The 13,167-nt window shown below is 41.3% G+C and overlaps 2 protein-coding genes across 10 annotated transcripts in view; one reads left to right on the top strand and one right to left on the bottom strand.

Moving 5' to 3' along the window:
* VASH2 (vasohibin 2) overlaps window positions 1-8,285 on the top strand; it is a 40,022-nt gene extending 31,737 nt beyond the window's left edge. For both annotated transcript variants that reach the window (XM_045983250.1, XM_045983249.1), the window contains one exon: window positions 3,531-8,285. In XM_045983250.1, coding sequence (XP_045839206.1) covers window positions 3,531-3,600 — 70 coding nt within the window. In that variant the 3' untranslated portion in view covers window positions 3,601-8,285. The remainder of the gene's footprint in view (window positions 1-3,530) is intronic.
* The window catches only part of ANGEL2 (angel homolog 2), a 33,734-nt gene continuing 27,656 nt past the window's right edge, over window positions 7,090-13,167 (bottom strand). For all 8 annotated transcript variants that reach the window (XM_045983245.1, XM_045983246.1, XM_045983241.1 and 5 more), the window contains 4 exons: window positions 12,559-12,685; window positions 12,092-12,149; window positions 11,113-11,276; window positions 7,090-9,304 (listed from right to left, as the gene is read on the bottom strand). In XM_045983245.1, coding sequence (XP_045839201.1) covers window positions 9,153-9,304; window positions 11,113-11,276; window positions 12,092-12,149; window positions 12,559-12,685 — 501 coding nt within the window. In that variant the 3' untranslated portion in view covers window positions 7,090-9,152. The remainder of the gene's footprint in view (window positions 9,305-11,112; window positions 11,277-12,091; window positions 12,150-12,558; window positions 12,686-13,167) is intronic.

Raw genomic sequence — 13,167 nt, 5'->3', positions numbered from 1 at the left:
CTCAGGTGAGTGGGCAAAAAACAGCTTCTGAGGAGGCCACATCCCAGGCCCGAGCGGCTAGGGATGGTCCTCCTCTCCAGCCCCCCGGACCCTGCGGCCCGTCCTGCCGCTGACCTCCCAGCCCGGGACTGAGGGAGAGAAAATAAGTCGCACGGATCTACTCCACCACCCGGGAAACCATGCTGGGCTCGTGTCTTACTCGCGCTGTTCTCACAGAGGGAGGGCAGCACAGTTACTAGAGTTTCGGAGAGGGAGAGGCGTGACTCTGTCGAGAGAGGGGCCAGGTCGGGAAGGAAGGTGCAGGAACTGGGGTGAGCTCACGGGTGCGTGCTGCGGAGGGCGCTGGAACGGGGAGCCACCGTGGAGCGGTGGCTTACTCTTGACAGACAAGGGGAGGTGTGAAGAGCCGCCATGGCGTTGGTCCCACAGCGGGCGCAGGGCCCCGGGGGAAGACGACAGACTCCTACAAGTGAGTCTTCGGATTTTGGGTACGGTGTGGCTACTTCTCCTAAGTGGAATCTAGAGAACTTTAGGAACGTGTGCTCAATCCCCAGGCGAAACTCCCTCAGGCCCACTCAACGCCCACCATGACTGGCATCGGAGTTGGCGTTGTTTTAGTGAGTTAACAGACGGACGTGATCCCAGTCAGGATCAGGTTTGGTGGAGGGTAAGGTTAGGGGGGAGGCTAGGACTTAGCTGGGACTCACCAGGATGGGAAAGTGGCTCTAAAGAGACGATTTGGCGCATCTTACTGCTTGGCCTCTTCAGTGTCCCGCCTTGGGGGCCATGGTCCAACCATCACTTCCACAAGACAGAAGAGAGAACAGGAGAACCCAGGAAGAACCCAGGAGAACCCACATGCTCGTCTTGGGAAGAGCTGTCTGGTGACCTCTATGTCAATCTCGGTGGTTACAATTTAGATGCCTGGCCGGCTTCAGAGAGGCTGGGAGACGTGGTTTGTGTTCTTGATAGCTCTGGGCCCGGCCCAGGTTTTTACTGCGGCAGAAGGGGAGAGTGGATGTGGAGGGCCAAGTAACAGACTGCCCTAGAGAGATCATGAGAAACATCAGATAAAGAAAAACACCATTCCCTCTAAATTTAATTTATGTTTGGATAAGGAGTGTATATATGTTCGTGTAGTTCTACCCCTAGGAGAGGTCGTGTGGAAATTATGTATTTTTTTTTCTTTTTAAAGATTATTTGACAGAGAGATCATGAGTAGGCAGGGAGGCAGGCAGAGAGAGAGGAGGAAGCAGGCTCCCTGCCAAGCAGAGAGCCCGATGCAGGACTTGATCCCAGGACCCTGAGATTGACCTGAGCCGAAGGCAGAGGCTTAACCCACTGAGCCACCCAGGCGTCCTGGAAATTGTATTTTAATCGGTCTAGGAAATGACACCCCCCCTTTTAATCCTTTTGTAAAGTGAGGAATGGGGATACTTCAAACTTATCCTTCGCCAAGTGAATTTTTTTTTGATTGCTGAATTTTCTATAAGTGTGGCCCACGGAGGAGGGGAGAAGTAGATTTGCCTTTCTAAGCCCATTTGCCTTAGGCTGATGCTAACTTATGGGGAGTCTCCCTGAAGAAGGAAGTCCCATATTAGCTGTTTGAAAAGATGACGCACCTCACGTGAGGAAACAAAACAGAGACTCTCTCTCAGGCTTTTTGAAAAAATGAACTAGAGGGGCCCCTGGGTGGCCCATTCGGTTAAGTGTCTGGGTAGGATTGAGCCCTGCGTTGGGCTCCCTGCTCAGCGGGAGCCTGCTGCTCCCTCTGCTTGTGCTCTCTCTGTCAAATAAATAAATTTTTAAAGAATAGTAATTTAAAAAAAAGAAAAAATGAACTAGATACAAATGGACTCTAAACCAGACTTGTCCACAAGAGCCCTAGTTCTCTCCACGTTAGTGGGCTGAGAGCGAGGGCAGAGATATAAATTTAAGTTTGAAGCCTCAGGCTGAAGTGTGCTCCCCTTAGCTGCCAGTTCAAGAATGGTCCTCACAGTGGCCCCCAGGGTCCACTCTGCCGGTGGCTCTTTCGATAGAGAATGGCTGATCTCTAGGGCACGTATGGCTGGAGGACACCATCGGCCCAAAGGTCGGAAGCCTTGAGCTCTCTGGTACAGTGAGCAGGGGTTTTCATGCAAGGAGGTCCGGGGACTTCTATCCTCTGTCAGCCGTATTTGTCAGCATCATCTGGGCACCCTCGGACCACGAGCAGAGACAGAAAGAAACGAGAGGCATGATTCCTGACCAGTGAAGCAGGGCACGTGGTCACTCTGAGAAATCAGCTTCATGCAACACGAAGATGGGTAGATTCACAAGTTCCTTAGCAACGCCAAGGAACAAGTTGGGGAAGATTTCTCGACCACTTCAAATCATCGGGTTCAGAGGGGATGTTCACAGGCTGTTGCGAGAAAGGGAGGGAGGGGCGAAGCGGAAGGGAGGGAGAGGAGATGAAGGTGGGCAGAGAGAGAGGGACAGAATGCCAATATGTAGGACGGTAGGGCTTGTTGCCAAAATTTGAGTCTTAAGTGTCCTTAAGTGGCCCCCTCGGTATTAGCTATTGATTTCTGGCTCTGTTAACACCGCATGAGTTGGAGCACCTTCCTGCCAGGGGGAAACTATTTGCTATGAGGAAACCCTTCAGAGGATAAACCAAGAAACCGTTATATTTTCATTTTGGTCTTGTTTCTTCAAACACGTAAGGTTCATGGGTAGCCTCAAAGTATCTTCAGTCTTCTGATAAAAATGGCTGAACATGCTACTTTTGAATTTCAACTCTCTAGCCATACAGAACCTGCTTAACTTTGTTTAGAAGCTCAGTTCTCTCTTATCAGAGAAGGTTGGAGGCTAAGAAGTAGAAAAACTGTGAGCGAAGTCGGGAGAACACGTAGGCGTACTTTTATATCGGGAAATCGTTGAGGAAATGTCTTTAATGAAGACAGGTGATGTGCTTCCTGATTTTCTCCAGCCTGAAGTACTTTCTGACATGATCTCGCCTAAGTGCTTATTCATACTTTGGAAAATGTATTGAGGGAGAAAAGGATTTGCCACGGAATGATTTTCCACACCGACATGCTTTTTCAGATGAGCCGTCTTTTAGTTGCTGGGTTTCCCCCAGGGCGTAAGCACCAGGAAGCCAAGGTTTCAAGGAGAGTCGGACTGACGTTCTTAGTTCTACTGGACTACATGTGATTTGTTTTTAGATCCTTGCAAGGTTCACAGACACTGGGTTTCGGAAGTTACAGTGTGAAGGCAGGCTTCGAGCTGGACAGACTTATCCGGCAACCCGTCAGGTTTTTTTTTCAGCTCTACCTTGAAAAGCCTGTGAAGTGTTCTCTACATCCCCTCAGAGTGGACTTGAGAACACGAGGTCAAGCTGGAAACCAAGCCTGGGGAGGTGGGGGGTGCGGCAGGGCGGGCTGGGGGCAAGCACCTGAGGGGTCAGGAGAACAAAGTCAAGTTCTCTGAATCAACTACTAAGTGATCTTTCTCTATCCCCTTCCTCTCCCCCACCTGCCTTTGACCCCTAGGCCCGCACTGCCTGAGAAGGTGGCCGACCTCAGCACGCTGAACGAGGTGGGCTACCAAATCCGAATCTAGGCAAGCCATATCAGCCAGCAAGAGGGCTTCCGTGGTGCTTCTCTCTGCACTTTACCCCAGCATCTTCAGGAGGAACTGCAACTATTTATTGAGAACCTGTGGATTTTATTTTTAAGGATTCACTTGGACATGGAATCGGAGTGGGTGGTAACAACGTTGAAAGTCACCAAGGGGCCACCATGAAAAGGCTGAAGAAACCGCACTGGGGTTGGACTGTCCCCCTCACGACAGACAGAAAGGGTCATATGTAACTGTAGTTTTCTATCTTCCCATTGACCTACTTTTATTTACTTGCTTTTGGACCTGATGCCTCCTCACCAGTAGTAAATATTCCTGAAACCCTCTCTCCCATTTTTGATATAGTAAGGTAACTCAGCCAGTATTAACGTCTTTTTTCAGCAATAACAGAGGCAAACATTGGTGGGATTTTTTTTTAAGCAGTCAATATTACCTCAGCATCTTGACATCGGATATGCAAACTTAATGGTGTTTTGTTTTTTTTATATTCTCTTTGTATTATTTCCCCAGTACTTCCAACGGAGATCTCCAGAAAGTTTGGAATTTTTTCCTGGTGCACACATACAATGGGATTAAGGTATTATATCAAGTGTTTCACTAAAAAGCACTGAAATTCTTGTGGCAATACGGGAAACTCTTTTCAGGACCTTGGAGTTACTTCTTTCTTAATCTTTCTTAAAGCATTCACTGACAGCGGTTTTTGTTCTTTCAAAACAAAAAGCACGATCCGAAGGTAGTCTGTGTTCTGTCACTACCATTTAAACTTTGCAAACTCCAGCAAAAAAAAGCACAAAAAAGGAGGTCGCAGCACGGAGACACACATTTAGCAGTATCGCCAGGACCTCCGGCAACCACACACGCAGAAGGGCAGAGGCCAGGAGTGAATCGGCAGAGTCTTGAGAACCAGATAACCTTTCTGTTCACGTCCCGTCCGCTTTCTAGACTCCGAATCAGGTGTTGGTCCGGAGGACTCCCTGCTGTCAGAGAGGTGTCCTGATGTCTTATATTAAGACCAAAGGTGGCACGGTGTGATCCCTTTCCAGTCCCTCTCTTTGAAGTACCACTTCATGACTTAGGAACTGGTTCGGGAAAATGCGATGAATTAAGAGAAGCAGAAACGTCTTTTAAATGGAAAAGTCTTCAGGTAGAGCATTCTACCTTCGAGCGTGACGGAGTCCGTGAAGGACAGTGTGTCTGTGTAACTTCGGACTGCAGGCCACGGAGAGGAGCTCCACCCGTCAAGCGTGTACATTGTCGCCATCAAGAGCGTGCTTCTGTTTCGTCTGTTGTAGCTCAGCGGCCGTGCCAACACAGGAGGCCAACTGGCAGATGTACGCGAAGTCTGCTAGTCAACACAAGTGTTATTTCAGTTGCCAGGACTTCCTCTCTGGCTTTCTTTGCCTGAAGGTGATTTTAGAAAGGGGAGTAGAAATATAATCTGCTCACTGAGATTCTGTACCAGTAAAACCACTGAAGGTGACCTCATCCCTCGGCCACGTGCACATGAGCTCCCTTTATGCTAAAACTCCGTGGCATTAATGGAAAGTGACTATTTTCTTGAAACAGAAGGAAGTTTAGCGTCCTTTGCGTGAAAAGGACCAAGTAAGGGGACATCTCAATTACATTAAAATAGAGAAGTTAAAAATTCTGAACTAAAATCCCTCTCTTTAAGAATAGTATCAGTTTGAGTTTAAGATGAGCTATCTTTGTATCTCTTCATAAGGCAAACTCATTTGCAGCCTCATGACCACGTCTACTGAAATATTTGAGTTGTTCTAAAACAATACTGACTTAGCTCTCTCTGTGAAAAACAAGATATATGTATCTTATGTTTGTCAATCTGAAACTTTATTATCGCTAATAGTACACCATTTATACCACGGTGATCTAAGAGCTTAGACTAGGATTTTCCAAGTATTACCTAAGTACCGTCCCATCCAAAATACAGAATGTCATTAGCTGCAGAGCCCCCTTTCTTCCCACAAAAAAGGGTGAAGAAGAGGAACACAAACTATTCCAAGACGCTGACGTACAAGCCTTAAAACCACCGCTGGTTTGGTGATTCAATTAGTAACCTGATTTTTTTTTTCCACTCCCTTCTCGATGGTAAGATTCAGTCCCCCAGAGCAAGGGTTAGTCACAGAAACATGAAAAGTAATTTAAGATGCTCTTAGTTTTCATTCTAGCTTAACTGCCTGTGGAATTATGTTGATTTCTAAAAGATCTGAGAAAGGTACCCAACTCTTCCATTCTAGCGCAGGAATTTGATTAAGATGATATTTAGGCAAAAACAAAACAAAAAAACCATGACATGATTTATTCCCAAAATTAATTTTAAAACTGGCTATTATTCAAAAGATAAAAAATAAAACTATGAGATGATTTGAATCTAGTTTTTAAAAAGTTATGAGTGCAAGAGAAATTTTACGCTTAAGCCATTGTGGGGATATATGCAAAGTTTAAATGGATGACAGAAATCTTGATTTCAGACTCCATGTGCTGTTTTGAGTACACTTTATTTCAGAAAGTGATATTTAGTATTTTCTATACACTTTGAAATCATGAGCATTTCACTTTTTCTAAGTCAATTATTTCATAAGGATTTTATTAATAGATATTGGTAAATAGAACTTTGGAAATCTTAATTCTGTATTCTTACTATACCCAAGGCTTTTGTAAGCTATAGTTTTATGTACAACCTTGTACAGTTTTTTTGACACACAATTCAGAATCTTGTTTATTCTCTTGAACTTTGTTCTGGCCAATACATTTTTTTTAAATCTTTAAGGAAAACTGTGATTGTTTTAGTGGGTATTTTTCTAAGTACAGGAAAAGTTGTATAATGGTATTTTAGAGAATGCCAGATAAGTGCATGTTTCAAGTTAAGGTTTTTCTCATCACTGGTATGTTTATACACAGCATGGGACTTTAATAAAACCATCCTGGAAACTTAAGGATTGTTTTTCTTCCAAAAATGTATGTCAGAGGGTGTGATTTATTTTTTTCTTGTCCTTTTACTACATACTTGTCCTAGGAAACTCATTTATCACTCCCTCACCCTTCCACAATTTTCAGACTCTGTATTCAACACTACTGTTTTGCCACATCTGAAGTCACTTCCATGTTAGCATCACTCTAAGTAATACAGGCTTTAGGGTAATGAAATAGTTTAGAAGGGACAACAGCCCAGTGGACACACTTAGCACACCTACCACAAAACCTCCAGGCACAGATGCGCTAGAGTAATAATTTATTAGGTGATTCATAGAAACAAAGTGCAAATAACTTGACTTCTCTGTTTCCCCAAACCCTTGAACTCTCTGGATCTCTAACTTGGTTTTTTAGGAAAGCAAAGGGTTAAAAGCAGACAGCTGCTAAATTCCAAAAAGAAGGGACAAGATTTCAAACATGCATACTATCTTGATATCAAAAGGTATCATAAAACCAACATTTCTTACTCCACAGGATCTCTCCATTTTAAAACTTGGCCAGTATAGCACTTCAGCCTGGGGGTGATCTGGCTTCAGCAATTAACCAGATTTAAATGCTTTTTGGCAGGTAAATACAAGGCTCCAACAGAGTCAGCAATTCTGACCAAAAAAAGTAAAGACAAGTGGACAGTTCATTTCAGCGGAGCTTCAAAAACCTGCGAGAAGGTTGCACTGACCCTCTGGCCTCCAGTTCACAAAATACTGCGTCCTACATGCTCAAGTGGAAAGCATTTTTATGGATTTATTCTACAAAGTGAAGCACATGAAAAGGGCCTAAAATTAATATATTGATCAGGACATAAAAAATTCAATTTTCACAGAGGTTTTCAGAGCTGCTAGTTTAGCAACAATGACCTATACACAAAGTTATCTGTTAATAAACTCACATAACACAAAGGAGTAATGAATGCATTTTCATTTTTCTTTCCCCAAAATGAAAAGGGATTAATTATACTATTATTTGATGAGGGCAATATCTGTTAATTAGAGCACACAATATTCTGCACACTCTTACTAGAAAACGTGGAAAGTCTTAGAACTACAGTTAATACTGTAAGTAAAAACCCAAAAAAGTGAGCAATTAAACATTTAAAAATACTTGCTTATTATCATTTTTCATAGGTAAATCCTCATAACCTACACGTCTTGTTCAGGTAGTCATTTGATTTCTTTTCTCAAAAAATAACTGTAGTAAATATACTTTAGTACAAAAACCTTTAAAGTCCAGGACCCGGAGTAAATACTGCTTTCTAATTTCAGAAAAGGCTTTCTATGAAGAACACCCGTCGTAAAAACTTCTATACTTCAGTATAATTGAGTATAAAATTACTACTTAGTAAAAATGTGCATAATTTTTTGATCCTAATGTCTAAAAAAGAGGACACGTTAACTTTTTTGTTTTAAAATGTTTGATCCAAACACAGAGCGCCAACTGTGGGACTCACTAGACCTGCTCTTGACCACTTGACAAAAAAATGTCAGCACCAGGTCACACTGCTGCCTCATTATGGAAGAAAACAAAGTAACATCTTAGAAACAAAACCCCTAAAACAGTTAAAATTACTAGTCTCCAAGTTGGTATCTCCCCACTAGTTCTACGGGCTTCCTAAATATCTGAGCGAAACCAAAAGAGTCTTATAGCTGCCACTTTGTTCTAAAGACAAGTTTCCTAATAAATTTCCACAGAACTGGTTCAGAAAAATAAAAGTTTCTCCTCCGACCGGGGATCTCTTTTTGAAACTGAAGAGAAACAAACAAACAAAAAGCCCCACAAACTGCTAGGGAAACAAAGGCTCTAACCCAGTCTCTGCCCCTCTCAGGCATGCTGCAATGGTCTGCCTGTTGCAGGATGGAAAGAGGGCGTCTGTAAAGCGCTTCAACTATTAGTTACAGTGACCTACATCTCCCAACAAAATGCAGACATAGTCCACGGCTCAGGAGAGGAGTAAGACGGATTAAGCAATCTGTACAATTCTAGGAAGCATTATCAAGCCCCCTCAAAACCAAACTAAAATGGTTGGGTGGACACTTGTGAGCGATTTCTGAGATGAACTAATTAGGACTCAACAAACAGATGGTCCTCACAATGAAATCAGGCCTTCTGGAAGGGAAACGAGTTGTGGTTTGCACGAACTCAAAGATACTTTGGATCCACCATAAAGCTTGCCAAAAACATCAACTGAAATTCTTTACTAACTAAAGAGGATGCACTATGTTTAAAAATCACTGTCAACTTTACTGGGATTTAGAATAAAAAATATTTACAACTCTTTTACAATAAGGAGTAAACGTTTAGATCTCACTTGTCAGGAAAATATTTTTTCAGTATTACAAAGAAAATTGTTGTAAACTTGTTTCTTCTGATATCTGTTTCAAGCATTTAACATGACCTCTTCAGAAACTCCACGGCGTAAAAATAAACATGCAAACTCTCAAGAAATATTTTACATTTTTTGAAAAAGAATATAAATCGGAAAGAAAGGTTTATATATATATATATATATATATATATATATATATATATACACATATATAATCGAAGAGTCACAGCTCAAGTCTGAACTTAGCCAATAAAGGTAGATGATCTGAAGAATTATTTTCATTTGGAAGTCCATTAACAGTCCATAAGTCTTGTTCCGTAAGGAGTGACAGTCTGGCCAGAAGTTTCAAGCTACCAACCAGAGCAACCTCAGCTCCTACATTAAGGAAACACATGTTTAGAGAAACTGTGTCAACAGGTCATTGTAAATGAATCATACAAGTCGTCCTTTAAACGATGATATAGAACTTCAGAACCTTCTGGAGTCTAATGGGAAACAGCTTTTAGAATATGATTACATTTCATATTGAGTTATAACCTAATTATAGTTCTTAGACACAGCAGTTTTAGATGTTTGGTTTTTTATTTTTTCCTGGTTCAAATTTGGTTTGAGTTCTGCAAATAATCTTTAGAAGAAAATACCAGTAAAATACATAAGTATGTTAAAAGTAATCTGAAGGGAGGCTAGGTGGCTCAGTCAGTTAAGCATCTGACTTCGGCTTAGGTCATGATCTCAAGGCTGAGACTGAAACCCCCACTGGGGCTCCACTCTCAGCAGGGAGCTTGCTTGTCCTTCTTCCTCTCCCTCTGCCCCAACTTGTGCATGCTCTCTGTCCTGAGTAAAATCCTTAAAAAATAATAAAAATTAAAGAATGAAGTAATTTGAGGGGTGCCTGGGCAGTCTGGTCAGGTAAGCCTCCGACTCTCGATTTCGGCTCAGGTGGTGGTCTCAGGATTGTGGGGTCAGCTCCATGACGGGATCCAAGGTCAAGGCAGAGTCTGGTTGGGATCTCTCTCTCTCTATCTGCCACTCCCCCTCCCCCCATGCTCACACACATGCTCTCTCGCTCTCTCTCTCTAAAAGAAATAAATCTTTAAAAAAAAAAAGTAATCTGAGATTGACAACTACATAAGAAATTAATCAACTATCCCATAGCTGTATAAACCAGACAGACCCAGCCACAGCTGAGTAGGAAGTTTATAGGGTGACTGGAGAATAAATTAGTATACACTGGTTCCAGAGTCAGTGCCCACAGTAGAGTCAGAGGACCTGCTGTTAACGGCACCATTTGATATGCTGGTCCATGGCACACTCCTGCCACCTAGTGAACACTTAGAGCATGACAACTCCCAGACCCTGACTACAAATTCAAAGCAGCAAGCCTATTTCAGACTTGATCTTAGTTGGGGAGGAGTAAGCCATCCAGAGTATTACCAATAAGGTTATCCTCAGTAGGGAGGAGAAAACAAGCAGAAGAAAAAAGGAGAAAAGAAAAGTAGCACCAAAAAAAAAAAAAAAGGGAGGGGGGGAATCAGAAAAGAACAGCTGCCCACATTTTGAACTTGTGAAGTTTTCTGAATGATATTCTCTGACTTCCAGTCATTTTAAACTGCATTTTGTTCTCCACATTAAATCCTTTGGTTAATATTTAAAACCTTAATTTCACTGAATCGTACAAGGAAAACTGTCTTATCACCTCTGCTTTTTGAAACCACATATTCATATAATGGACTTCTCTTTCCAGAAAGATCCAGAGTCAACATGACAAAACTGTCCATTGCTAGCAATACAAGGTCCTCCCATGAAGGCAGTATGCATTAGTAAAATTTAAGTACGAAACTACCTGATGTTGCTGTCACACATATACAAAAAGAAACCCAGTAAATTTACGGCAAGTAAAACCAAAAGGCAATATGAGAGCCCCGTAACTCGGAAGCTGACTGGAACTGGAAGGGGAAGCTAAGGATATAATTCTTAGGCGATAATTTGCTTTGAGGTGCTTCACTGCCTCCACGTTTTGCAGGTGATTAACTGATTTACTCAAATACATTACCAAAAAAATCTTTTTAACTTTTAAATTTAGAACATCACCTAGATGTTTAGCTAACTTTCTCAAACTCAGCCCTGAGGTTGGAGTTACTCTCTCTTCTCAAGCACAGTGTAAGATTACACGTATTCTTTACCTGGCTGCCTGGCAACATCTTCCTTTTCAGCAGAATAGAAAATATAATCCACAGTTATGGCACTTCGGGAATGACAAGTGGTCACTTCTGGAATTCCAGTGTCAGGAAAATAATGTGAATAAACAGATGACAAGCTGAAATGGTGCTGTAAATTTGAAGATAACCTAAATTGAAAAGAAAAAAAGTGATTGTTTGTGCTTAGCATCCATCAAGTTTTTCTTGATTTTTAGAATCCTTCCTGTTTAAAGCACTTTCTCATTTAATTTCCAGACAAAGCCAGACATTCAGACAAGTGTTATTTAAACAGACCATACCACAATTTGGCATTCTATTCATTCATGTGGTGTTACCCAAAACCCATTATCAAGGCTGTGATACGGTAGGGTAAAAACTCAATTATTTACATATTAATATGATTTATTATTAATTAAAACCTATTTGAGAGAGGCACCTGGGTGGCTCAGTGGGTTAAAGCCTCTGCCTTCAGCTCAGGTCATGATCCCAGGGTTCTCTGCTCAGCAGGGAGCCTGCTTCCCCCTCTATCTGCCTGTCTCTCTGCCTACTTGTGATGTCTGTCAAATAAATAAATAAAATCTTTAAAAAAAATATGTAATAGCAATATATTTCACAGTACTAGCTGGTCCAGGTCCATGGACAGCTCTTTACTATAAATGACACTGTTTAAGCCCTTACTATGAACCAAACACCAAGCTTTTCATGCTTTGTCTCATGCAGTCCTCCCAAGTACCCAAAGTACAGACAAGGAAACTGAATCTCAGAAATGTTAAGCTTCTTGCTCAGAATCACACATCTAAAATGTAGCACAGTTAGGAACTCAGGTCTGTTTGACTGAGGAGCCAGCATTCTTCACCAGCATGGAAAAACATCCTTTTCCTTTTTTATCCAAGTGGTTTTTGAGAAATACTTTTTTTATCCAACTTAAGACAGTATGTGTCTACTGTTACTTTCCGGAACTCACTTTTCAGCTGTCACTAGGACTTCTGTTTTGTCCAGCTCTGTCTGTGTCAGATCACTGTCTAGAAGAACAAAGAGAAATATATTAAACTTTCAATATATTGTTCTGTTCTAGTTTTCCATAGAATAGTCCTCTTACTCTAGGAATGGTATTCAAGACATGTTTAGTTTAGATAGATGCCTAGTTAAATGTTCCATCAGGGACCCTTTATGTTTTGATGGTCTCCGTAATTAGCAAAACTGAAATGCAAACATTTCCAAAGCAACATGCAAGTAATTCATGCAGATAATTTTGGAAGGTCAACTTAAGAATGGTAAATTTCGAGTTCATTAAGAAAAGGACTAAGCAAGTAAGTATTATGTTTTTTATAATTCATCCCTGAGATGTTATCCCTTGAAAAATTTAGTTTGATGTCTTCAAAGGGAACACTATTATCAAGGAGACTGCCAAAATGTACTACGAACACTTACCTGTCTTTTCTACTTTTGGTAACTGCTGTACCTCATACACACAGTTCTGGGAGATACCTAGGTTTGGGGGCCAAATGGGAATAGATAAAATTCTTTGTCCCCGTGAAGACTGTTCCTGGCCAGATACCTAAACAAAATTTCAACAGGTATCTTAAGTGAATAGATTTTAAATAATTTCTGTATTGAAAAGTTTATGTCTTAAATAAGAGGAAATCTAAGAATGGCACTACCCATTATTCATCATAGTAAGTGATTATTTGTGCTTATGAAATCTTGTTCAAATACAATTCAGAAAGCAGTTACTATTGTCATAAAAATGGCAGTATTTTCCTTTCCTGTCATTCTAATTGGGACATCTATATGATCTATAACTTTGGATAATACTGCCCTTCCTTTCTTGCAATTATATTAATATAAAATCTTACATATTTTATATAACTATTATTTAAAATACTAAGGGAGATCAACTCTTACAAAATTTTAGAACTATCACTCAAACCTCAGTGGTGGAGAGTTTATTTTGGTTAAAATCCTGAAGATCGGATGATGTGAAGTAAGCAACAGAAAGCACAATGAAGATAAAACATGGGATATAGTTAGCTAAGAAAT

The sequence above is a fragment of the Meles meles genome, chromosome 17 (genome assembly GCF_922984935.1).
Source record: "Meles meles chromosome 17, mMelMel3.1 paternal haplotype, whole genome shotgun sequence".
Taxonomy (NCBI): Eukaryota; Metazoa; Chordata; class Mammalia; order Carnivora; family Mustelidae; genus Meles; species Meles meles.
The sequence above is the reverse complement of the archived record's forward strand: the minus strand, read 5'-3'. Positions and strand labels throughout refer to the sequence as shown.